General features: G+C 36.8%; 1 protein-coding gene across 1 annotated transcript in view; it reads right to left on the reverse strand.

The window, feature by feature from the left end:
* Positions 1–27260, reverse strand: part of LOC137241836 (uncharacterized) — a 514945-nt gene that overhangs the window by 430239 nt on the left and 57446 nt on the right. Inside the window, exons 3-4 of the mRNA XM_067769217.1 lie at positions 22009–22122; positions 461–657 (exon numbers count right to left, since the gene is read on the reverse strand). Coding sequence (XP_067625318.1) covers positions 461–657; positions 22009–22122 — 311 coding nt within the window. The remainder of the gene's footprint in view (positions 1–460; positions 658–22008; positions 22123–27260) is intronic.

Raw genomic sequence — 27260 nt, forward strand, 5'->3', positions numbered from 1 at the left:
TTTCTCTCTTAGTTTAGAAAGTATAAACCTGAAACTCTGTGATATATATTTATATATATCATAGAAGATATTCTGAAAAATTAACACTTTGATCGGAGCTATATATAGTATATATCCCATACAACCGATCATTCAGATAGAAAGATTTCTGGCAATTTCTCCCTTAATTTCCAATATAAAATCATTAAACATACAACCGATCTTTCAGATAAAGGGGTTTTTGCCATTTTTTATTTTATATTTATCTTAAAAATCGTTTAGGTATGTACATCTGTTCACTATGTATTCCTTATCTTATACATCCGATTATTTGGAGATTAAGAACGGGATAAGATTATTGTTCAGCCCCATTCGTGAAAGGTGTGGAGTCTTCGGCACAGGCGAGGACAGTCCCGTCCTTACTTGTTTTAGTTTGTTTTAAATAATAATAATAAAATTTTTGTTTGATAACAACACTTACCTGGCAACGATATGTTTAACATGGCTCATCATTTGCTCATCACGATAATCATATGGGAACTTTTGTGTCCACTCAGCTAGTAACGCAACCAATGATTCTAACGATTCACTCTCAGGTACCGAGGATAATAGTTTGCCAAGTAGCTCATGGGGTCGTAGAAATAAACGTGACGATAACAAAAACGAGAAAATAAATTCCTGTAATGAGATAAAGCAAAAAAAGAAATTTTATGTATGTATATATAAATATACACAGTACAGTAATTATGTGAAGCAATTAACAATTAGTAGATATTGGGGTTCTCAAGTTTGTGTAATCATTTCATTATAATGAGATGCCCAAAAATATAAATATATACAACTATTCTACAATTTCATTACAAATGTTTTGGCATGAATCCATTGCGGCTTCACATGTCTCTGTGTTTGTGGTGAGATTGTATGGTCAGACTTATTTGCCCCGCCAGGCTGTTTGTTTGTAATTACAAATTACAACTGGAAATGCCTAAATAGCCTTAAAGCATTAAATAGTTCTAATTTGTTTGTTCCGAACACAGCACGAACTCTAAGGTCATCTATCTTTCTGTGCATTTGGCAACATATTGGTTTTCTTTTGGGCTACTTTTTCCAACCATAAATTTTTTGGCTGAATATTTTTTTAGTTGATTTTCAGTGGTTAGCATTTGGCAACGCGAAAGCTAATATAAGCAGATTTGTTTGCAAGGAGGCATTAATTATTTCAACACTCTCTGGATATGACTTAATGGCTGTGCTATGCTTTCGACGTAAATACTATGTATGTTTGCGAAATGCTTGTTATACTTGGTCGACCCAAAAGTATATTTATATATGTAACTATATACGAGTGCGTATATATATATAAGTAATTTTATTCAACTGAATTTATTATCGGCAAATGAAAATAGATAGAATTTGGTTGCGTGCAATAGTGTCAATAGAAATAACATCAATTGACATAAATGCGCTTTTGGAAGAGAATTAATGTCATGGAAACTGATTCCAAATCCGAAAAAGAACTAACACCAATTGACTTAAGAAAGCTTTTGGAATATTTAACGATGGGAGCTGAAAGGAATAAGATTATGACTTGCGTTGCCGTTGTTAGTCTAAATCTGGCGTTGAGCTTTCCAAATAAAATTTTTTTTATTCGCTTTAATCTGAAAAGTGCTGCAGGTAAAGATGTGGAATAAAAAATAGAGCGATTTTGAATTCAAAATTTTCTTTTCATATAACGACACGATATTAATATATTTTTCGCGGGATTTTTTATTCATACTACGATGCGATATCAAGATATTTTTGAAGTAAATTTCAAACATTAAAAAAAAGGCCACAGGCGAAAATATGCAATAAAAATCGCGCGATTTTTTATTCAGTATTTTCTATTCATATTAAAATACGATATTAAGATATTTTTGAAGTAAATTTCTAAAATTTAAAAAAAAATGCTCCGCATGCTAAAATTTGGAGTAAAATCGCACGATCTTAAAATGTTATATCCGTTTTAGTTGCAGGTTAATTTATCCTCAAAGTCAATGTAATTCCAAATTTTCTAAGTTTTAAAAATTGGGATTTTTATCTCGAAACCAAGCTGTTGGTCAGTCTCCCAAGAGGGTGGAACGAGATAATGCATGGAGCCCTTATTGAATGTCTGCTAGCTTGCTTTGACGGAAGGCAGTGCTCTCTACAAGCAATACTACTAATTTCTAGAAGAAGAAACCTACAGAATTATTGCACTGACTTTGAGGATAAATTAAGGTGGAACTCAAACAAATATGACATTTTTAATAAAATACTAACAAAGAAGTTTTTTCTGCAGGGAGGCTAAGTTGGGTTGAACTGATCGGTTAATGAGAACCTCACATAGACTGAATAAGTCCGCAGTGTTACCAGAAATTTGTTTTAACGACCAAACTAAAAAACCCTATCAAAAACCAGGACCAATTTTGTAAAATAACTACGTCCTCTTGGAAGATACTAGAAGCTTCCTAGGACTTAAGCCACTTCCTGCATCCAGATCTGACAGCTGTATCACTCCTAATAGCTGGAGTCTTAGCTTTGCAAGCACAGGGCATGAGCAGAGAACGCGCTCGATCGTTCCCTCCGCCAACCCGCATCTGCTATCACAGACCAAGCCTAATTTAAAGGCATGTGACGCCAGAAGGCAGTGCCCAGGCAGAATACCCGCAATGAGTATACAGTCCTCTCTTTTTATACTCAGTTGAGCAGAGCTCACAGAGTATATTAACTTTGATTGGATAACGGTTGGTTGTACAGGTATAAAGGAATCGAGATAGATATAGACTTCCATACATCAAAATCATCAGTATCGAAAAAAAATTCGATTGAGCCATGTCCGTCCGTCCGTCCGTCCGTCTGTCCGTTAACACGATAACTTGAGTAAATTTTGAGGTATCTTGATGAAATTTGATATGTCGGTTCTCAGATCGCTATTTAAAATGAACGATATCGGACAATAACCACGCCCATTTTTCCGATATCGAAAATTTCGAAAAATCGAAAAAGTGCGATAATTCATTACCAAATACAGATTAAGCGATGAAACTTGGTAGGTGGGCTGAACTTATGACGCAGAATAGAAAACTAGTAAAATTTTGGACAATGGGCGTGGCACCGCCCTTTTTAAAAAGAAGGTAATTTGTCGTTGAAGTTATCATGATGAAATTTGGCAGGAAGGTTACTCTTATTACTATATGTCTGCTTAATAAAAATTAGCAAAATCGGAGAACAACCACGCCCACTTTAAAAAAAAAAATTTTTTTAAATTCAAATTTTAAAAGAAAAGCCATAAGTCGAACAACAATTTACCAATCCTTGTGAAATTTGGTAGAGGCTTAGAGTCTAGGACGATAACTGTTTTGTGTGAAAAAGGGCGAAATCGGTTGAAGCCATGCCCAGTTTTTATACACAGTCGACCGTCTGTCCTTCCGCTCGGCCGTTAACACGATAACTTGAGCAAAAATCGATATATCTTTACTAAACTCAGTTCACGTACTTATCTGAACTCACTTTGTATTTGTGTTAAAATGGCCGAAATTCGACTATGACCACGCCCACTTTTTCGATATCGAAAATTACGAAAAATGAAAAAAATGCCATAATTCTATACCAAATACGAAAAAAGGGATGAAACATGGGAATTGTATTGGTCTATTGACGCACAATATAACTTTAGAAAAAACTTGGTAAAATGGGTGTGACACCTACCATATTAAGTAGAAGAAAATGAAAAAGTTTTGCAGGGCGAAATCAAAAGCCCTTGGAATCTTGGAAGGAATACTGCTCGTGGTATTACATATATAAATAAATTAGCGGTACCGGACAGATGATGTTCTGGATCACCCTGGTCCACATTTTGGTCGATATCTCGAAAACGCCTTCACATAAGTATACAACTAAGGACCACTCCCTTTTAAAACCCTCATTAATACCTTTAATTTGATACCCATATCGTACAAACACATTCTAGAGTCACCCCTGGTCCACCATTATGCGATATCTATAGAACTAAGGCCCACGCCATTTTAAAATACTCAATAACACCTTTCATTTGATACCCATAATGTACAAACGCATTCTAGAGTCACCCCTGGTCCATCTTTATGGCGATATCTCGAAAAGGCGTCCATCTATAGAACTTAGGCCTACTCCCTTTTAAAATTATCATTAACACCTTTCATTTGATACCCATATCGAACAAACAAATTCTAGAGTCACCCCTGGTCCACCTTTATGGCGATATCCCGAAAAGGCGTCCACATATAGAACTAAGGGCCACTCCCTTTTAAAATACTTATTAACACCTTTCATTTGATACCCACATTGTACAAACAAATTCTAGAGTCACCCCTGGTCCATCTTTATGGCGATATCTCGAAAAGGCGTCCATCTATAGAACTTAGGCCTACTCCCTTTTAAAATTATCATTAACAAATTTCATTTGATACCCATATCGTACAAACAAATTCTAGAGCCAGGCCTGGTCCACCTTTATGGCGATATCCCTAAATGACGTGTTTGATGTACAAACAAATTCTAGAGTCAACTCTGGTCCACTTTTATAACGATATTCCGAAAAGGCGTCCACCTATAGAACTAAGGCCCAATCCCTTTTAAAATACTCACTAACACCTTTCATTTGATACTCATGTAGTACAAACAAATTCTAGAGTCACCCCCGGTCCACCTTTATGGCGATATCTAGAAAAGGCGTCCACATATAGAAATAAGGCCCACGCCCTCTTAAAATAGTCATTAACACCTTTCATTTGATACTCATATCGTACAAACAAATTTTAGAGTCACCCCTGGTCCATCTTTATGGCGATATTTCGAAAAGGCGTCCATTTATAGAACTTAGGCCTACTCCCTTTTAAAATTATCATTAACACATTTCATTTGATACCCATATCGTACAAACAAATTCTAGAGTCAGGCCTGGTCCACCTTTATGGCGATATCCCTAAATGGCGTGTTTGTTGTACAAACAAATTGTAGAGTCACCCCTGTTCCACCTTTATGGCGATATCCCGAAAAGGCGTCCATCCATAGAACTAAGGCCCAATCCCTTTTAAAACACTTATTAACACCTTTCGTTTGATACCCATATTGTACAAACGCATTCTAGAGTCAACCCTTGTCCAATTTTAATACCGATATTCCGAAAAGGCGTCCACCTATAGAACTAAGGCCCACTCTCTTTTAAAATACTCATTAACACCTTTCATTTGATACCCATATAGTAGCGTCCACATATAGAAATAAGGCCCACGCCCTCTTAAAATACTCATTAACACCCGCTTGGTCGATCATGTGCGCCTCTCGCCTTCACTTAATCTCGTCCAGTCTAATTCAAGTAGGGGACCAATTTTCATTGTGGAATCAGTTTTCATAATAAAACCTTCTTAATTTTTAAACAGGTTACGGACTCCCGAATATTTAAAGTTATGAAGCCGCTTTTATTTGTATAACCGGTTAAGTGTGTGAGACCAGGTTAAGCTTTGGAGCATGTTATGTGTTTGCGACCATTTTTGGTGAAAATTAAAAAAAAATGGGATGTGCAATACACTCTAATATTACTAATGATATGATTAATTATTTACTACTACTACACTAGAGTGCCAATTATCGTCTCAAATTGCTTGCCAAATTTTATATTTTGCATGCGTCTTCGTATTCGCAACTAATTTTGCACGTTTGCGTTTGTGAAACAATCTGTAACGCTTGCTGTCTAACAGTTAGTGTCACTTATAATTTTGCACAAAAAGTCGGTGTGAAGTGGTCTTTATTAGTGTGAATTATGGCCGCGAAAATATGCTGTAAGTGAAGTTTTCTCACTTTTCTAAGAAGAAAACAAAGGATAGATACACTTTCACATATGTGATAATCAAAATGAGTTTGAGTTAAATTGCGAGTCAAAACGTACTCATATGAAGTTGCCTGACACTACTATTAAGGAATATTTAATTCAATAATTTCAATAATAAAATCTGCTCTAATATAAAAATATTTTTGTATAATGTTATAAAGAATATCAACTCCCGACATCTTCCATTGTTTTTCGCATATGTTATGTTCAGAGAGTACTTAGATTATGGAGGGAACACTTCTCTGCTCTTCTTAATGGGATATCGATCTACCGCATAGGGAGGATGAACCAGATCCCGAAATCTATGGTGATGGCATTAATACTTCTAAACCCGATTATAACGAAGTCAGAATAGCAATAACCACTGTCGCCGAAGGACCCTTGGGGTGACCTATTGGTTTAAATGGTTAAGCGCCAATTAATTAAGAAAAGTTATTTGGGGTATACATTTTTTTCCTTCCTAATTTACTGGAAATATAATTGGCGATAATTACTACTTAGCAGGTCTTGTTTTTTTAACCAAAATTTCAAAGCGAAATTTGGTATGCATGCATTATAACTATGAATGTTTTTTTTTTTTTTTTTGTGAGGATTTTTTCCACATCGTTCTTCTGTTTCATCTGTTTTTTTAAACTTTTGCGGCGGAACATTGTAAAATGTGTTTTTTTTTTGGGTTTCTTTATACTTATCGCCCCTTTATGGATGGCCATTCTTAATAAGGCTAATGGTAAATAGAAAATAGCAATCCAAATTGCAAGCGTTGCTTTTTTAGGCATTGAATATACTTAAAAGGGGTTGTTTGAAAAGAAATTGATGAAAATGCCAAACAATTTTTCTCACTCCACAATTTTCAGTTCCCCTAAAAAAATACTTTTTAAAGAACTCAAATAACTTGAATAATTACTTAATTATTAATTAATAATTACTTAATATATTTTCAACTATTGCATTTCAGTTTGACTTGGTTTTTGTACAGAAAATTTAATATTACAGTTTGGATGCTTTGTGTACAACCAGCAAAAAAAAAAAAAAAACAACTTAATTTGGCCACTCCATTGGTTTTTTAGTTTAGCGTTCACTGAAATAAGCGGGGATGAACAGTTGTAAGGCAACGATAAACTCAATTCGCGGTGCAGAATAATTCACTGGAAGTGAGAGGTTACGTTTCAGTGCTTAGCCTTTTAAAATTCTAATCTAATCCAGTCTAATCTTATCTTATATAATTTATCATAATCTAATCTTCTCTAATCTAATCTAATCTAGTCTAATCTAATCTAATCTAATCTAAACTAATCTAATCTAATCGAATCTAATCTAATCTAAAATAATATAATCTAATCTAAACTTATCTATCCTAATATAATATAATCAAATCTAATTTAATATAATCTTATCTTATCTAATATTATCCAATCTAATCTAATATATTCTATTCTAGCCTAATCTAATCTATTTTAATCTCATCTAATATTATGTAATCTAATGTAAGACAAACTAATCAGGCTAATCTATTCTAATTTAATCTAATCTAATCTAATCTAATCTAATCTAATATAATCTAATCTAATCTAATCTAATCTAACCTAATATAATCTAATCTACTCTAATCTAATCAAATGTGATCTACACTAATCTAATCTAATCTAATCTAATCTAATCAAATCTAATCTAACATAATTTAATCTAATATAATCTAATCGAAACTAATCTAATCTGATCTAATCAAATATAATCTAATCTAATCTTATCTAATCTAAACTTATCTAAACAAATCTAATCTTATCTAACCTAATATAATCTAATCTACTCTAATCTAATCAAATGTGATCTAAACTAATCTAATATAATCTAATCTAATCGAATCTAATCTGATCTAATCAAATATAATCTAGTATAATCTAATCTTATCTTATCTAATCTAAACTTATCTAAACAAATCTAATCTTATCTAATTTAATCATATCTAATTAATCTAATCTAATATAATGTTATATAATCTAAAACTCATGCAATCTATTCGAATCTAAACCAAACTGTACTTATCTAATGCGCTCAGTTCATGACGGTAGATATAGAAAATAACGAAAAGGCCGATGTGTTTGCAAAGAATGGTTATACACTCCATGAATCAACGGTAGACGTTCAACGAGTTGCATACCATTCATCAAGCAGAAAACACGTGGATAGAAGGGCGGAAGTGTATAATTTCTAAGATCATGTGCAAATCCAACCACGTTAGACTCACAAAGTTTCTCATGTCTGTAAAGAGAGAAAACATACAGCTCAAGATGGACACTTCTTCCTGGCGTCAAATGTTAATAAGTTAGGCCTCGTACATAACAGCAAATGCAGGAGGTACAAGTTGCAGAAAAAAGGGTTGAGTACGTTCTGTATTTGTGTCTTGCGCTTGCTAGGTCAACGCTCCCGTTATTAGGACTGGCAGAGACACGGATCTGGAGGCAGCGATTAAGCCAGATCCTAGAAATCTTTAAGTATTCGCCAAGAGGACGGAGTTATTCTATAACATAAGTTCTGGTACTTTATTGGCGTTTTTTCGTTTGGTCGTCAAACAAATGCTCGTAGCACTATGGACACATTCAGCCTGTGTAAGTTCTTGATGCCGGTCAGCTTAACCTAAGATAGCTTGATTTATTAATTTTTTTTACATTAGCACTACAGTATTTTTCTCATCATATTTTTAAAAATTTTTAGTTCTACTTAAATCAATTCAAATAAATCAGTATTTATTACTTTACTTCTAAACTATGCAATCGCTTTTTCTAAATTAAACGCTAAAATTTTATTCCACAAAAAGGATTCCATTTGCGTTTTTCAAATGAAGTATATTCAATTAAATTAAATTCAGAGTATATAGAAATAAGTTATTACTGCTGCAAAACCACATTTCCAATATGCATACGCAAAAAGTAAGTCACACAACAACAATATGCGTAGATAAACAAATGATTGCTTTCCACAAAAAACCAAACTGTAGATTTTTTCAATACACAACAAATTGAAAAAAAAAAAAAAATATTTATAAATAAAAATCAACTATTTTTAGCACACAATATAGAGCTCATGCCAATCTGCTGTGGTTTACAGTTTCCATAGCTAATTTTTAACCGTTTATGTATAAAAACAGCATTTTAATTTATTTATATATCCAATCATGCTTCGTACGCTGCTAGAAAAACGTAAAAGTGAATAAAAGCACATTGGAAAAAATGTCCAATAAAATATACTTGGGTTGTATTGAGTTAATCCTTTATGTTGTACAAATGCAATTGTCTGTATAGAAATTAATGCTATTTGTATGTGTAAAAAGATCGAATATTTACACGTGCTTGAGTTGCTGAGAGTTCATTAACTCTTTCACAGTGGGTCGGAGACACGAACGGAAATAATATGGATCAAGGTTGTAAGAAAAGGCAGGAAAGATGGAACAGGGGTAGAAGAAAGTTATAAAGAAGAAAACAAAAATGGTCTGGAAGGAAATGTTACAAAGGAAAAACGAGAATCGACTATTTAAAGAGAAGAAGTGGTAAAGATGAAAAGAACGAAATTTAATAGCCTATATGAGGATATTGAATAAAGGTAACTTCTGCTTTAAAGTCAACGAAGAGGTGATGTGTGTCAATTATTTTTTCGTGAGTCCTTATCAAGTTTTGGTGCCTTGTAAAAATCTGGTAGATAGTAGAATAACCAGATCTGAAGATGCACTTGATAAGGTCAACCAGACGATTAAAGGTGGGCTTCAACCTTTCGCACAATACACTTCACAGAACCTTATATGCGATATTAAAAAGACGAATGCCGAGATAGTTGGTGTATTTTGCAGGATCCCCTATCATTCCAATTGTCGGGCATGCACCCGTTCGATCAAACTTTGAAAAGAAGTTGAAGCATGCGCTTTACTACTCCTCGCCGCCCGATATATAAACGAGTACTCATTTATGGGTGAAACCTTCTTTCCATTTATGACAAAAACTAACCTACTCGATTTATTGATGCTCCTTCAATTTCCTTACCTCTATAAAACGCACAAAAACTTACTTAGCTAAACTGCTATTACGACAGTAATTGACAACAATGAAAATGGCTGATGAGAGGAAACTTTAACATTTTTACAGTAGTTTTGAAAAGTGTGTTCAGAATTTTAAACGCGTTATCTGTAGTACCAAAGAAGTTGTACTGTGGGTAGCTGGCATAATTGTGGGTGTAATTAACATAACGCCAGGTATTTATGGAGGTTTGTCTTAATGCGCCTGACCCGCTAAAAAGCAAATTTTTGACTGGTATTTTCCACCCTTTAGAAAAAGCGGGAGGTAGTTACGCAAAGCACTAGTTTCACGCAGATTACGCTACCAAGATATTCGTCACGCAGATGCTCCAAAGTAACGAAAAACTGACACGGGCTTTCGACAGCAACGCACACATAAAGAACTGTCTAACAAGCTTGGATAATTTGCCCATATGTAGCGAAAACGAAGCGACATAAATATATTCAACGAAAAAAGGATGCCAAGGAAAGGAATTGAGAAGGCTTCCTTAACCGCGGCGCAGACAAAGAAGGAATGAAATAGTAGAGGCGAAGGTACAGAACTGCATGATAAAAATATTCCCACAACCTTTATCAATTTTAATTTATTAAACTATTGCAACCGACCTTGCATCACTTTTTAAATCTTATACTAAATTTATGCAATCAGTGCTGATTGCAATCATTTCAAACCTACCGCAACCCAAAAAACATTTTTGCCAATTCTCTCTTTGAGGTACATTTGAGAATCGGTCCATTTCTCACATTTCAAACGTTGGTTTTCAAATGTATTTCAAATAACCGGTGATAACAGTCTCAAGCTAAAAGGCACATTTTTAGTATGGAATTTTTCTTTATTTTCAAATTGAGAATTTTTGGATTCTCAACTTTTTTTCAAACGAGAATAAAGCGGAACGAAATGGATTCTATTTTTGTGCCACTTTCTGTAAGCAAATTTATTAATTTCCTTACTTCACTTTTAACTCGTTTAGATTTATGCAAAATATAGTACACTTAATATTATTAAAATGTGTAAATACTTGCTTATTTTTTCACTTTAAGTCCAACTTCACTCAATAAAATAGCTTGTTTACATTTCCAGCTCATGTATGCCTCTAGTTTGCAACGAATTATCAACGCCACTATCGATAGCATTGATGTAAAATAAGCATGTTGTACTATGTTTTATTTTATTTTTGGGTTTCATGAACACTTGTTATGTGCTTTAAAATTTAGGAACATTAGCGCAAAAAGTACTCACATTATTATTAAAGAAAATATTCAATTATATCGATGGTTTTCAGCCAGAGTGGAAAGAAATGCAAGTATATCTCAAGCCATTCTCAAGTTGAAGAACAACGTTTGAGAAAAAGTCGAGAAAATATTTTGTTTCAAATGATTAATAATGCTGAATATTAAACTGCAAATTAATGTTTTTTCAAACATTTGACAGAAAAAAATTTTCAAGTATGTCTCAAATTATTCTCAAGTTGGAGATCGACGTTTGAGAAAATATCGAGAAAATATATTGTTTCAAATGATAAATAATGTTAAATATCAAACTGAAAATCAATCTTTTTCTCAAAAATTTGAGATTTTATAATTTTTAGTTGGGATTTTAGTTTTCGGTGTTTGTTGGGAAGGTGATGCCGTCCACTAGACAGCATCACATAGACAGCTATATTTAAGATAATGAAAGCAAGTCTACTTACCTACGTAGTCCTTGTAAGATTTCATACATTTTTCGTACAAATATTTTCTGGCTTTGATAATTCTCAATACCAAATTTCCACAAGATATCTTCATTTCTGATCGATCCAAACACAAACTACACTTGAGTCGAAAAAGTGGCTATAGCTTTTATGACAGGCGCAATCTAACCCTTATCTAAAGGTTTATACCTAATTCTGAATTTTTCAATTTCATCATCAGATTTTGTTGAGACTCCGCTTTGTAAGTGCCTCGGCTAAAATTATATATTAAATCTCGCGGTACCACTAGCAAGCTTAAGCTGCAGTCACGCCGAGGTATATATTGTTAATCAGGCTGCGATTAAGACAATAATCTTACACAGTACTTCATCAAGAAGTGTTGCATTGGAAAAACTTCGCTTAGACGGAACCATACATCTTTACTGGGTTTTCGGTCATAAACGGATAGAAGGTAAAGGAAAGGCTGATGAGTTGGCAAAAGAGGGTACAAAACTCGCTGAGTCGACGATGGACGTTCCAATCCGTTTGGAAGAAATCAAAAAGAAGCAAGAGTTGCATAGATATCTATCAAGTAGGAAAGGCGTGGACAAAAGCGGCAAAAGCAAAGCCTACAATATTAGACTCGCAAAGTGGCTCACAATTCTGAAGAGAGAAGATTTAAAGCTCACATTGGACATACTGACTGGACACCGCCTTCTGGCGTCACATGCTTATAAGTTAGGCCTCGTCAGTAACAGCAAGTGCGGAAGTGTGAGCTGCAGGAAGAAACGGATGAGCACGTTCTCTCTTCATGTGTTCGCTCGCCACATAAAGGCTACAGCATTTAGGGTCGGCAGAGTTGCCAGATCTTTAGGCAGCAATTAAGCTAGGTCTAGAAAACTGTTAGTATTTGGCAAGAGGACGTAGTTATTCTATAACATATATCCTGGCACCTGTTTAGGGTTCTTTCGTTTGGTCGTCAAACAAATTTTGGTAACACTTTGGACATATTCAGTCAACCTGAGGTCTTTATTGACCGGCCAGTTCAACCTAATTCTACCTTGCGGTACCAGCAATGAGCTTACACTTATTTAAGAGCTCTGAAGAAAATCGTGCATAACTACTTGGGCGCATAGCACAAAGTCTGCTTTAAAATTGTCAAAGCTGAGCTCAGTAGAAAAAAATAATCAGCCACGCCTGCATACAAATGCAAAACACCAAAGCAGAGACACAAATTAAGCAACATCATTTTATTGTTTTTATATTCAGAGTGCTTTGCACACAGAGTATAAAAATTTGATTGGGTAACGGTTTGTTGTACAGGTATAAAGCAATCCAAATAGATATAGACTTCCATATATCAAAATAATCAGTATCGAAAAAAAATTTGATTGAGCCATGCCCCTCCGTCCGTCCGTCCGTCCGTCGGTCCCTCGGTCCGACTGCCCGCTAACACGATAACTTGAGTAAATATTGAGACATCTTCATCAAATTCGGTACACGAGCTTATCTGGACCCAGAATAGATTGGTATTGAAAATGAGCGAAATCGGCCACTTTTTATATATATAACATTTTGGAAAACACAAAAAATCTAATTAAGTAAATAACACACCTATAATATTGAAACTTGACGTGTGGACTGATATTGAGACTCTCGATAAAAATTAAAAAAAAAAATTTAAATGGTTGCGGCACCGCCCACTTGCGATAAAGTCAATTTTACAAATATATATAATCATAAATCAAAAATCGTTAAACCTATCATAACAAAATTCGGCAGAGGGGTTGCCCTTACTATAACGAATACTTTAAAGAAAAATGAACGAAATCGGTTAAGGACCACGCCCACTTTTATATAAAATATTTTTAAAAGGGTCGTGGACGAATAAAATAAGCTATATCTTTGCAAAAAAGAACTTTATATCAATGGTATTTCATTTCCCAAGTGGATTTATAACAATAAATAGGAAAAACTTCAAATTAAAAAAAATGGGCGTGGCACCGCCCCATTTTTTGACTAAGCAATTTTCTATGTTTCGGGAACCATATTATTATTATTATTAATAGGTCTGGAAGCACTGCGGCCTTTGTGCAAATCTATTGTGCAAGACCTTTCTGCCTAATTTTGTATCTGGAGGCTCTTGATGTATCTAGGTACCTCTTCAGGCTTTTTACTCCATATCACATAGGGATTAAGAGCCCCACCACCTAGATTGGATAGTCTCTGCCTAGCTAGAGCGACGCATTCGCAGAGAATGTGAACCGGCGTTTCATCATCCAGCTCATAGAAACGATAAATTTGGGTATCAGATAAATTTAATTTACTTAGGTGATATCGTAGACCGCAGTGTCTCGTGTAGTACCCAGTAAGAGTTCTTAGGTCCTCCTGCTTAAGTTAATGCGTTTGGCTGATACTTTCGTTGCCGGAAGTGTAAACAGTTTGGCCTGCCTTTGCCCTGGGCAATCAATGCAGTGATGTCTGAATAGTTGAGTTTCCCAGTTACTGATAGTTTCCATGGAGTGTGCTTTTGTGAATCCACAAAAGGGCTCTGGACCATAGAACGCTGATGTAGCACCCTGCTTTGCTAGGTAATCTGCATGTTCATTACCTCCATTCCGTGATGTCCGGGAACCCATCCCAACAAAACCTTCTTTTTGGCTCCCAGAGCATTAAGGATTTCAGTGCATTCATCCACTAGCTTAGATGTAACTGTGTAGGATTCTAGGCACGCAGTGCCGCCTGGCTGTCAGGACATAATGTGGATGCTCTTCGATGTTGAGCCTTTCCGCAGACATTCTCTACCACAGACCCCTAATGCATTTCTGTCTGAAATATGATGGGGTAACATCCCATTGTTATCGATTTTTTGAAGATTGGCCCATAGATGCCAGCTCTCGTTTTTCCGTCATCGAATTCCGATCCATCCGTGTACCAGACCTCTGAGTCAGGTACATTATAAGTCAGTGGGTCCTGTCCACAATGGACACTTCAAAATTCCGTGAGCTCTGAGCTTAGGGGACATTACGTCACACAGTTGTAATGAGGGATTTCCTATGAATTTCCTTATTACTTTAATTTGCCCTATCGTAGTTCCTTCCTTCAACTCAGAAATATTTGGCAGTCTTAGTGGACCTAGTGTTGTCTCTTTCTCTATCAGAATATGGAAGGGAGGTATTCCCACTAAAGCACTAAGTGCATCAGCAGGGGCGGTTCTCATCGCACCCGTTATGCGAACGCAAATTAATCGATGCAGTTCGCTTAGCTTAGCCGTTGCCTTTCTTTGCGTGGCCTTCTGCCACCAAACTAGAGAAGCATAGATGAATATTGGTCTTCCGACAGGATTAAATGTCCAATATACCATTTTTGGACAAATCCCCCATGTTTTGCCGTAGAGACGATTACAGGCGAAGAAAGCTCTTGTTGCCTTGTTTAGCATTCCACGTGAGGGTTCTATCCAGTGTGACCCCTAGATGTTTAGCCTCCATTGAGAATTGTATTTTTGTACCACCCAGGGATGGTTCTAGGATGGATACTTTCCTTCTCCGGGTGAAAGGCACTATAACAGTTTTGTTTCGGAACCCATAACTCGAAGAAAAATTAACGGGTTGTAATAAAATTTGGTACACAAACTTTCCCTATAGCAGAAAATATTTATAGTAAAAAGGGACGAGATCGGTTAAAGAACACGACAACGTCGTTATAAAACAAATTTAAAAGATTAGCAGACTAGAACAGTAAGCTATAACTTAGCAAAAAATAGTTTTGAATCAATGATATTTCACTTATCAAGTTTTATTGTAAGAGGAAATAAGGAGACATTTATTTTAAACGGGCGGTGCTACTTCTTATGTAGAAAAGTAATTTATCTGAAATGTAATGTACAATTGAAATTCAGGCTGAATATAAAATGTTCTTGTTTTATTATAAGTGTTTTTTTTTTTTTTTTTGATAAAGTAACGCGTGTGTGAAATTTTTTTTACCAACTGCTGACAGCGATGATATTATCAGCCTTTTGTTTTTCATATTGAATGAGTATATAATATATGTACATTAGGGTGGGCCAACTATTGAAATCGAATGGCACGATGTAATTATGACAAGATTTAAGCAGGCCGTATCCTCCAATTTGTGGTGTGCCAAGCTCGAACGATGCCTAAATTTTCGCCGAAACTTTATTGTACCAAAAAGAGATAAAATTGCTCAATAAAAGGTTTATAAAATTTCGACTGTAGAACTATGATTCAATGAACAAATTATCGTAGAAGTTAATGCAGAATTCGAATCTCTAAAACGTAAAACAATTAATGCACCCTATTGTGCGTCTATATTAAAATATATTATGTATATGTTTATATGTATGAGTAAGTCTGCGTATGCTTTATTGCATGCTTTCACTACGCTATGTCATCGTAGTGCTGGTGTTGCTGGTAATGTTCTTGGTTTTTGGTTTACAGGAAAAACACTGAAATCCAATTACATTTGTCTTTCATAGCAGCGGATTGTTTTCACTTTATGTGCTCGTTTGACGTTTTGCGGTCAGGCGTACCAATATTATTTAGCCACGCAGATACAATAAACAATTGATTTTCTATGTGTTTTAAAGCACCGTGGTGTGATGGTAGCGTGTCCGCCTACCACACCGTATGCCCTGGGTTCACACCTCGGGCAAAGCAACATTAAAATTTTAGAAATAAGGTTTTTCAATTAGAAGAAAATTTTTCTAAGCGGGGTCGCCCCTCGGCAGTGTTTGGCAAGCGCTCCGGGTGTATTTCTGCCATGAAAAGCTCTCAGTGAAAACTCATCTGCCTTGCAGATGCCGTTCGGAGTCGGCATAAAACATTTAGGTCCCGTCCGGCCGATTTGTAGGGAAAATCAATAGGAGCACGACGTAAATTGGAAGAGAAGCTCGGCCTTAGATCTCTTCGGAGGTTATCGCGCCTTACATTTATTTTTTTTTTATTTAAAGCAATTTATCAGTAGAACCGCATTTGTTCTATACAATGCAAATTATAATTGGAGCTCTTGATCGGTAAATCTGAACCAAATCAGTAACTTAGCCGCAATATTGTTTTAGAAAATCTTGTGCAACTTTGGATCAAGGCAGAAGAAAGAAATGGGGATAGTTGTTGTTGTAGCAGTGCTTCGCCCCACCTAACAGCCGCGACCGATCACAAATTGTCATCAATATCCTCTAACGGGAGTCCAAGGAAACTTGCTGATTCAACAGGGGTAGACCATAATGAAAGGGGTGCTAGAGGCGTTGGTTCCACATTACAATTAAAGAGATGGTTGGTGTCATGTGGGGACACATTGCAAGCGGGGCATACATTTTGTATGTCGGGGTTGATTCTGGATAGGTAAGAGTTTAACCTGTTACAGTATCCAGAACGAAGTTGAGCAAGAGTGACACGCGTTTTCCTGGGGAGTATGCGTTCCTCTTCCACTAGTTTTGGGTACTTTTCCTTGAGTACTGGATTCATCCGGCAATTCCTGACATAAAGGTCCGACGCCTGTTTGTGGAGTTCACCAAGGACCTGCTTGTGTTTTTTCACTTCATACGGCTGGGTTCTCAGGTGCCGTATTTGCTCAAAATGCTTACGGAGATGACTCCTTAAGCCCCTAGGCGGTGTTGGCTCATCAATCAGATGTCTCTTTGGATGCACAGGTTTCTGGGTATTCAACAGGAACTGTTTGGTTAGCATCTCATTTCTCTCCCTGATGGGGAGTATTCTCGCCTCATTATGTAGATGGTGTTCTGGGGACATAAGAAGACAGCCCGTGGCGATTCTGAGAGAAGTATCTTGGCAGGCCTGCATCTTCTTCCAGTGGGTAATTTTTAGGCTTGGCGACCATAAGGGTGACGCGTAGCACGTAAACGGCTGGCCGATTGTTTTGTATGTAGCAATGAGCGTTTCTTTATCTTTTCGCCAGGTACTGCCAGCAAGGGATTTGAGGATTTTATTATGGCTCTGGATTTTCGGAACAATTGTGGCTGCGTGCTCACCAAAATGTAGATCCTAATCAAACGTCACACCCAAGATTTTGGGGTGTAGGACAGTCGGTAGCGTAGTGCCACCGACGTAGAGGTTCAAAATGATCGTCACTTGGGACGTCCATGTTGTAAATAAGAGAAATGGGGCTTCAAGTGGTTCGATGCATTAATGTAAAAGAAATTGACTTTTGGCGATAATCCAGGCCAGTGTTTTGGTAGATATGAAACCTATGATGTAGGAATGACATTGGCGATGAAATATCTTGGAAATTTTAGGTTAAAATAGGATGGACTCGCCGGTCCATGAGGTATGGTTAGATTAGGTTGAGCTGGTTTTTTTAATGGCCGAACTGAAAACCACTTTAAAACACCACGACTTACGTTATAATTATACTCCGCCCTCTTGGCAAATACTACAAGATTTCTAGGACCTATTCCACTTGCTATTTATAGATGTTATAGTATCGCCACTCCTATTAGCTCGAGCCTGGCAAACGTAGGGCACGAGCATAAAACGTGCTCTATCATTTCCTCCTCCAACTCGCCCTTTTTAAATCTGCTATCATTGACCAATCCTTAATTAAAGGCATATGGCGCCAGAATGCAGTGTCCAGTCAGAATAACAGTCATGAGCCTGCAGTGTTCTCATTTTCAGGATAGAAGTAACTTAGTTAGGCCAAGGTCTAAAGACCTGCACATGATCTTCGACACTCTGCATTTCCGCGGTTGGTCCACGCCTTTCACGCTCGGTCGGTCATATGCCCCTAATCTCGCCCAATCTAAAGGAGACGTCTACGGAGCAAGCTTTGAGGTATTCGCCCCTTATAGCTAGTTCATCCGTTTTTTAATTTATTTTGTAACGAATTTACTGAAATTCCTCTTATTACCAACCTTCTACTAACGTTCGAATCACTAAAATGTTGAATAAATAACTCCACTGTTCAATAATGCAAAATGGCCTTTATTAGACTACTTGAAAATAACACTTATACTTCGCAGCTGATAGCTTGCTCAAATCAAACTCATCCCTGATTGCTCAGGTTGCGCTCTTTTATACTCTTCGATTTCCTCGTTCCATACTTCTAGGCGTTTCCAAAATTTACTTAGTTACTGCTATAAAATTATAACTACAGATGCACGTGTATAGCTTATCATATGCACGTGTATATGTGAGTGACACTTCCACAGATAATTGCCTACTTTTCAGAGCATCTCAGATAAGATATATGCATGTGTTTGTGCGTCTCTTCTCCGCTGCGTGTACGTACATATGTGTAGACATAATGATTGGTTCGTTTATGTAGATACAAGTGACTGCCTGCTTTATTGTTGTTGTGGCTTCATTTACTTAGCATCAGACTAGTGATGTAAGTATCACTTAGTGTCACTGATATTCGTCACAATATTTTTCCCAATATAGATGTATGCTTCTGCCTGTCCTGATTCTTTCCAGGGATTGTGTATAATATAATACACTTTTGGGTGCTGTGTTAGAGAGATTGTTGCCTTAGTTTCTGCTTGGTTGTCAGTGTAAAAGTGGACGCGGCTGTAGTTTAAACTATTTTCTTTCAGTGTTTCTACTGCTTTGATAACGGCTACTACTTCCGCCTGAAAAACGCTAAAGTAATGTGGAAGCTTGTAAAACTGCTTTTTAATGGGTGAGTGCAGTATACCACAGACTTCACTCCTTCCGCTACCTTGGAGTTATTGATGTAAACCTGTACCGCCTCGTCCGCTATTATATTTTGGCAAACGCAATTAACATTTTGTTTGTTTATTTGGACTTGAATTGTCCCACTTATTAGGGAAAGTAATGCTCTCAGGCTGGATGATGCCCGATAAATGTTAAAACTGACATCGTAACTTTAAAAAACTTAAAGCCTCGGCAAGGCAGAAAGTTAACAGGAATTTGTGTCGTCTACATAAATGACTACAATTCACATCAGGGTAAGTATAAAATAACCGTTTAGACGGTTAAGCGCCAATTAAGTAAGTAAGTAAGTGAGTATAAAATACCCAGCTTTTACTATGAATTTTTCGTATTTTATACAAGGCTCCGTATGTTTTACTGTTAAATATGCTTCCAAATAGGTGAATTTCTCAACAGTTTTAAATTTATATACGCCATCAGTGGCATGGCTGCGAGGGCGTGAGTGTGCTAATTTAGTCCTAACAGTAGCTACTCTGTTTTTCCCTCCTTCATGGCAATACCCATTTGTTTTTGCCTTCTAATCTAGGCCAAGCGTCCTTTGCCCAGTCCACAAGAAGGAGGATACTGAAAAATGTATCAACTATCGTGGAATCAGCCTTCTTAATATCGCATTTAAGGTCCTTTCAAGCGTATTGTGCGAAAGATTGAAGCCCACCGTGAACCGGCTGATTGGACCTTATCAGTGCGGCTTCAGACCAGGTAAATCTACCATCGACCAGATTTTCATAATGCGCCAAATCTTGGAAAAACCCCGTGAAAAGAGAATCGACACACATCACCTCTTCGTCGACTTTAAAGCCGCCTTCGACAGCACGAAAACGAGCTGCCTATATGCTACTATGTCTGAATTTCGTTTCCCCCCCAAAACTTATACGGCTGTGCAAAATGACGTTGAGTAGACAGAATTGGGAAAGACCTCTCCGTGCCGTTCGAAACTAAACGAGGTTTCAGACAGGGTGACCCCCTATCGTGCGATTTATTTAATTTGATGCTGGAGAAAATTATAGTAGCTGCAGAACTTAACCGCACAGGAACAATATACTATAAAATCGTGCAATAACTGGCATGTGCTGATGACATTGATAACATCGGCATAAACACCCGCTCTGTTAGTTCAGCTTACTCCAGACTGGAAAAAGAAGCGGTAAAGATGGGTTTGATGGTGAATGAGGACAAAACGAAGTACCTGCTGTCATCGAACAAAGAGTCAGCGCACAAGCGTCTTAGCAACCACGCTACTGTTGGCAGCCATAATTTCGAAATGGTAAAAGACTTCGTTTATTTGGGAACCAGCATCAACACTAGCAACAACATTAGCACAGAAATCCAGCGAAGAATCAATCTTGCCCATAAATGCTACTCTAGACTAGGTAGGCAATTGAAAAGTAAAGTCCTCTCTCGGCGAACGAAAATCATACTCTACAAGTCACTTATCGAACCCGTCCTGCTATATGGGGCAGAAGCATGGACCATGACAACAGCAGATGAAGCGCCTTTGGGAGTGTTCGAGAGAAAAGTTCTTCGAAAGATTTATGGACCTCTACGCGTTGGCGATGGCGAGTACCGCAGAAGATTTAATAATAAGGTGTCCGAGCTATACGCAGACATCAACATAGTCCAGTGAATTAAAACCAAGCGGCTGCGCTGGCTAGGCCATGTTATGCGAATGAAATATGATGCTCCGGCCAAGAAAGTGTTTCTTTCGGAACCCGCCTATGGAAGCAGAGGTAGGGGGCGGCCCCCACTCCGTTGGAAGGACCGGGTGGACAACGATTTAAACTCCCTTGGTGTGACCAATTGGCGCCGGTTTTCGGATCGAAGGAGCGACTGGCGCGCCTTGTTGGACGGCCATAACCGTTTAGACGGTTAAGCGCCAATTAAGTAAGTAAGTAAGTAATCTAGGCCAGAGCGGGCATACCTTACGTCGAGTTTATATCGTTAGTATACGCCAGGAATTGTATGCTTTTATAATATGTTGCGTCAATATGGTTTGAATGTGCAGCTGGAAGACTAACACATCTCAGCTTCTCGCGCGGAAGACTAACACAGTTAATTAAGGAAAGCTTAACCCTCCGATAGATTTTGGTGCCTGGCCAGACGAGAAGGCTTTATTTTCGTGAATAACTTTACTGCTAACCACCCGATCATGAAAAGTTTTAGTGAGTTTTTAAATTCAGAGGCGGTCTTTTTAATAATTCCGAATTCGATATTTTTTTATTTTTATTTTATCTGTGTTTTTTTGTACCAAAATTGATTATGTCACCTTTAAGCGTTGTCATCTGGCTAGATGAACATATGTTTAAGCCTATAAACCCTCATAGATCGAATTGATTTCTAAATTTATCAATAAAAATTCAAATTTATCACAGTGTGCGACGAGTTTTCTTCAAAGTTTAAATAAATATTCAAGTATTTGTGGATAAATTCCAAAGCGTAAAATTTCGCCTGGCTAGACGACAACGCTAAGATGTGTTGAATTTATTCACCGCTAATCGGAGGATTAATCTCAGATTTGCAGAATAGTACGAATCGACCTCAAAAATCTTTGAATTACCATGGTTCCCTGAATGAACTGTGTTAGTCGTCTACACGAATAGCTGAAACGTGTTAGTCTGCCAAGGGACCGACGATAATTCGGCTGTGTTCTTTAAAAAATTTAATATTTTTTCAAGGTATTATTGGTTAGTTGTCTTCACTTACCTTATCAAAATCTATTCTATTTTTTGGCACTAAAACTTCTATCAATGAGTCTAACGGTCCAGAAGCTATTCTACCATTTATATACATAATGCCGCCGGATCCAAGTACAGAGCTCTGAAAAGAAAAATTTATTGGAATGCTTGTTGTAATGAAATTGAATAATTAAATTTTAATTGAAATAAATATCTATGCCCCAATCTGTATTATTTCCCAACGCAGAAGAGGATCAACCCAACCCGACGGGCGCTTTGAAAGCTAAATACTTCAACATTTGTTTGAAGAACGTCCTAGTTCAAAATCTATTTCAAAAATGCTTTGCCACATTTTTTTCCGAACTTCCTGCTTCAGAGTTTGGCTAAAGAAATCCCTTTAATAAAATTTTAAATATTTTGCTTAGATAGGGCATTTCTGATACTAAATATGAAATAAGGTGTTATTTAATGGTTCCTGTAGCCCATTATATAGGATTTACTGGAAATGAAGCTGCTTAGCCAGGCTGTGAGTCAAAAATCCAACCCTGGAGCGGTTAGGTTAGGTTAATTTGAACTGACCAGAAGTTTACTTAACGGCCGAACTGAAAAACCGCATTAGAAACCAGGACATATGTTATAAAATAACTCCGAACTCTTGGCAAATACTAGAATTTTTCTAGGATCTATGCCACATTCTGCTTCTAAATCAGATAGCTGTATTACTCGTAGTAGCTGGATTCTTAGCCTGGAAAACGTAGGACACCAGCTGTTCTCGATAGTTTCCTTTTTCAACCCGCATTTCATATATGTGCTATCCCTGACCAAGCCTAATTTAAAAGCATGTGATGCCAGAAGGTAGTGTCCAGTCGGAATAACCGTCATGAATCTATAGTCCTCTCTTTTTAATGATAGACGCAACTTTCTTAGTCTAAGGTTGTAAGAACAACACATAATCTTCAACATTTTACAGCCCCGCACTTGGACCCACGCCTTCCAGCTTGGTCGACAATGTGCACCACTCGTCTTCTCGTAGTCTCTCCCAATCTAATTGGGACGTCTACAAACTTCAAGGGATGCGCCCTTTTTAGCTAGTTCATCCATCTATTCCTATATGCCCTGGGACCCAATATAGATGTATGCTTCTCCCTGGCCTGATTCCCTCCAGGGACTGCATACACTCTAACACGCATTTAGATGCTGTGCTATGCGAGATTATTGCCTTAATTGCTGCTTGACTGTCAATACAAAAGTTAACACGATTGCAGCTTGGGCTATTTTCTTCCAGGTTTTCTATTGCTTTGGTTATGGCTACTGTTTCTGCTTGAAAATGCTACAGTAATCCGGCAGCCTATAGGATCCGTTTATTTCCGGATCAGCACAGTATACCGCAAATCCTACTCCTTGCACTACTTTGGAACCATCTGTGTACACATGTGTCGCCTCGTCAGGTATTCTGTTCCATCCATCTATCGACCAACTACAAAACTATTTATCTGACGGCATTAAAATTTGAAGGAGGGCAGAAAAACTAATTTTTTCACAGTTTCTGCTTTAGGAATTCTTTAAATTATAAATTAAATTTTCCTTGATTTCTAATGACCGCTTTCTCAAGTAGACTCAAGCTTTAACTGTCCAATAAAAACACTTTTCGGGAACAAAGTGTGTGGTTACAGGGCGTATAAATTTTAAAGTGCACATGGAAAGACTGCCATAAATATATTTGGTCATTTAGCCTGTATATACTCAAATAGTCAAATAGTTCCTGCTTTATTAAGTGAAAGAATTTAAATGCAATTTTGGAGTCCAAATAAAATTTAACAGTTATTTTTTAAAGTTGATATTCAAATAAGAAAGTAATGATTATTTTGGATGAAGCTGGGTACACTGAGCTCAGGGATGAGAACTCTTATGTTTTCCGCATTGTTGTATTTGGGTGGTTTCAGAAATTTGCCGATAGATGCTTTTGCAAAGGCAACGACGTTATGATTAAGAGAAGCAACAAAAATCTTGCAGTCCCATCAAAGACCGTGTTCGGTTAGAAGCCAAGTGCTTCTATCCAGTCATTCATGTGACTGCTCCGCGATTTATTGTATGATTATCTGCTGATTGTAATTTTTCCTTTTTCTTCTGTTTTTCTTTCGTTTTTATACTCAGCTGAGCAGAGCTCACAGAGTATATTAACTTTGATTGGATAACGGTTGGTTGCACAGGTATAAAGGAATCGAGATAGATATAGACTTCCATATATCAAAATCATCAGGATAGAAAAAAAATTTGGTTGAGCCATGCCCGTCCGTCCGTCCGTCCGTTAGCACGATAACTTGAGTAAATTTTGACGTATCTCGATGAAATTTAGTACGCAGGTTTCTGAGCACTCACCTCAGATCACTATTTAAAATGAACAATATCGATATCGAAAATTTCGAAAAACCGAAAAAGTGCATTAATTCATTACCAAAGACGGATAAAGCGATGAAACTTGGTAGGTGAGTTGAACGTATGACGCAGAATAGAAAATTAGTAAAATTTTGTACAATGGGCGTGGCACCACCCACTTTTAAAAGAAGGTAATTTAAAATTTTGCAAGCTGTAATTTGGCAGTCGTTGAAGATATGATGATGAAATTTAGCAGAAACTTTACTAATATTACTGTATGTATGCTTAATAAAAATTAGCGAAATCGGAGAACGATCACGCCCATTTTAAACATTTTTTTTTTAAGTCAAATTTTAACAGAAAATTTAATATCTTTACAGTATATAATTAAATTATGTCAACATTGAACTCCAGTAATGATATGGTGCAACAAAATGCAAAAATAAAAGAAAATTTCAAAATGGGTGTGGCTCCGCCCTTTTTCATTTAATTTGTCTAGGATACTTTTAATGCCATAAGTCGAACAAACATTTACCAATCCTTGTGAATTTTGGTAGGGGCTTAGCCTCTGGGACGATAACTTATTTCTGTGAAAAAGGGCGAACTCGGTTGAAGCCACGCCCAGTTTTTATACACAGTCGACCGTCTCTCCTTCCGCTCGGCCGTTAACACGATAGCTTGAGCAAAAATCGATATATCTCTACTAAACTCAGTTCACGTACTTATCTGAACTCACTTTGTATTGGTATACAAAATAGCTGAAATCCGACTATGACCACGCCCACTTGTTCGATATCGAAAATTACGAAAAATGAAAAAATGCCATAATTCTATACCAGATACGAAAAAAGGGATGAAACATGGTTATTGGATTGGTTTATTGACGCAAAATGTAAGTTTAGAAAAAACTTTGTAAAATGGGTGTGACAGCTTCCAAATTAAGTAGAATAAAATGAAAAAGCTATGCAGGGTGAAATCAAAAGCCCTTGGAATTTTGGCAGAAATACTGTTCGTGGTATTACATATATAAATAAATTAGCGGTACCCGACAGATGATGATATGGGTCAACCTGGTCCACATTTTGGTCGATATCTCGAAAACGCCTTCCCAAATACACCTAATACTCCCTTTTAAACCTCCCATTAATACCTTTAATTTGATACCCATATCGTTCAACCACATTCTAGAGTCACCCCTGGTCCACCTTTATGGCGATATCTCGAAAAGGCGTCCCCCTATAGAACTAAGGCCCACTCCCTTTTAAAATACTCATTAACACCTTTCATTTGATACACATATCGTTCAACCACATTCTAGAGTCACCCCTGGTCCACCTTTATGGCGATATCTCGAAAAGGCGTCCCCCTATAGAACTAAGGCCCACTCCCTTTTAAAATACTCATTAACACCTTTCATTTGGGAGCCATATCGTAGAAACACATTCTAGGGTCACTCCTGGTTCACCTTTATGGCGGTATCTCGAAAAGGCATCCACCTATAGAACTAAGGCTCACTCCCTATTAAAATACTCATTAACACTTTTCATTTGATTTCCATATCGTACAAACACATTCTAGAGTCACCCTTGGCCCACCTTTATGGCGATATCGCGAAAAGGCGTCGACCTATAGAACTAAGGCCCACTACCTTTTAAAATACTCATTAACACTTTTCGTTTGATTCCCATATCGTACAAAAGCATTCTAGAGTCACCCCTGGTCCACCCTTATGGCGATATCTCGAAAAGACGTCCACTTCCTTTTAAAGAGACTCATTAACACCTTTCATTTGATACCAATTTCGAAAAGAGTCATCTCTGGTCCACCTTAATGGCGATATCTCGAAAAGTCGTCCAACAATAGAACTAAGCCTCACGCCCTTTTAAAATACTGATTAACACCTTTCGTTTGATACCCATATTGCACAAACGCATTCTAGAGTCACCCCTGATCCACATTTATGGCGATATCTCGAAAAGTCGTCCAACAATAGAACTAAGCCTCACGCCCTTTTAAAATACTGATTAACACCTTTCGTTTGATACCCATATTGCACAAACGCATTATAGAGTCAACCCTGATTCACCTTTATGGCGGTATCCATAAATGGCGTCCACCTATAGAACTATTTTTTTTTTTTATATTTATAGAACTATGGCCCACTCCCTCATAAAATACTCTTTAGTGCCTTTCATTTGATAGACATGTCATACAAACATATTCCAGGGTTTCCCTCGGTTCATTTTGCTACATGGTTATTTTCCCTTATGTTGTCAGCATAGCTCTCAACTGAGTATGTAATGTTCTGTTACACCCGAATTTAAGCTTCCTTACTTGTTTTCGTTTTTGTTATATTTTTGCATTTTTATCTTATGTCGGTATTTTGTTTATATTAATATTCTTATTTTTGCTGGAAACCTCACTCACTAATAGAGAATTATTTGATGCCGGTTATTTAAACGAATATGAAAATAATACCAAACCGAAATTAAAACCAAATGTTCGGTGAATCTACAATCTGTGTTAATTGACAATATGTTGGTAATTAAATTTACGCAAAGCCATTTGTGATTTAATTAAATTTTGCGCAAAATATACCCAAAATAATAATGTTAGTTTTTGTTGAGATTGCATGTAAATTTACATATATAATTAATGCTAAATATTTATGGTGTTTTAAGAATGTACAATAAATGTTAACAATTATAAATGTCTAGCTATGCAAAAATTTCCAAAATTTTATTCTCCACTAAGATTTACAGTTAATAGTTGCAATTAAATATTTGAAGTTTACTTTCATTGGCTAACCACTAAAATATGGTTTTATAGTACATAGAAAATTGTATAATGTTAAACAAATAATGCGGTAGGTAGTTGATTTATTTAGTTTTATCTAATTGCATT

This window comes from Eurosta solidaginis, chromosome 2 (genome assembly GCF_040869045.1).
Source record: "Eurosta solidaginis isolate ZX-2024a chromosome 2, ASM4086904v1, whole genome shotgun sequence".
Classification (NCBI taxonomy): Eukaryota; Metazoa; Arthropoda; class Insecta; order Diptera; family Tephritidae; genus Eurosta; species Eurosta solidaginis.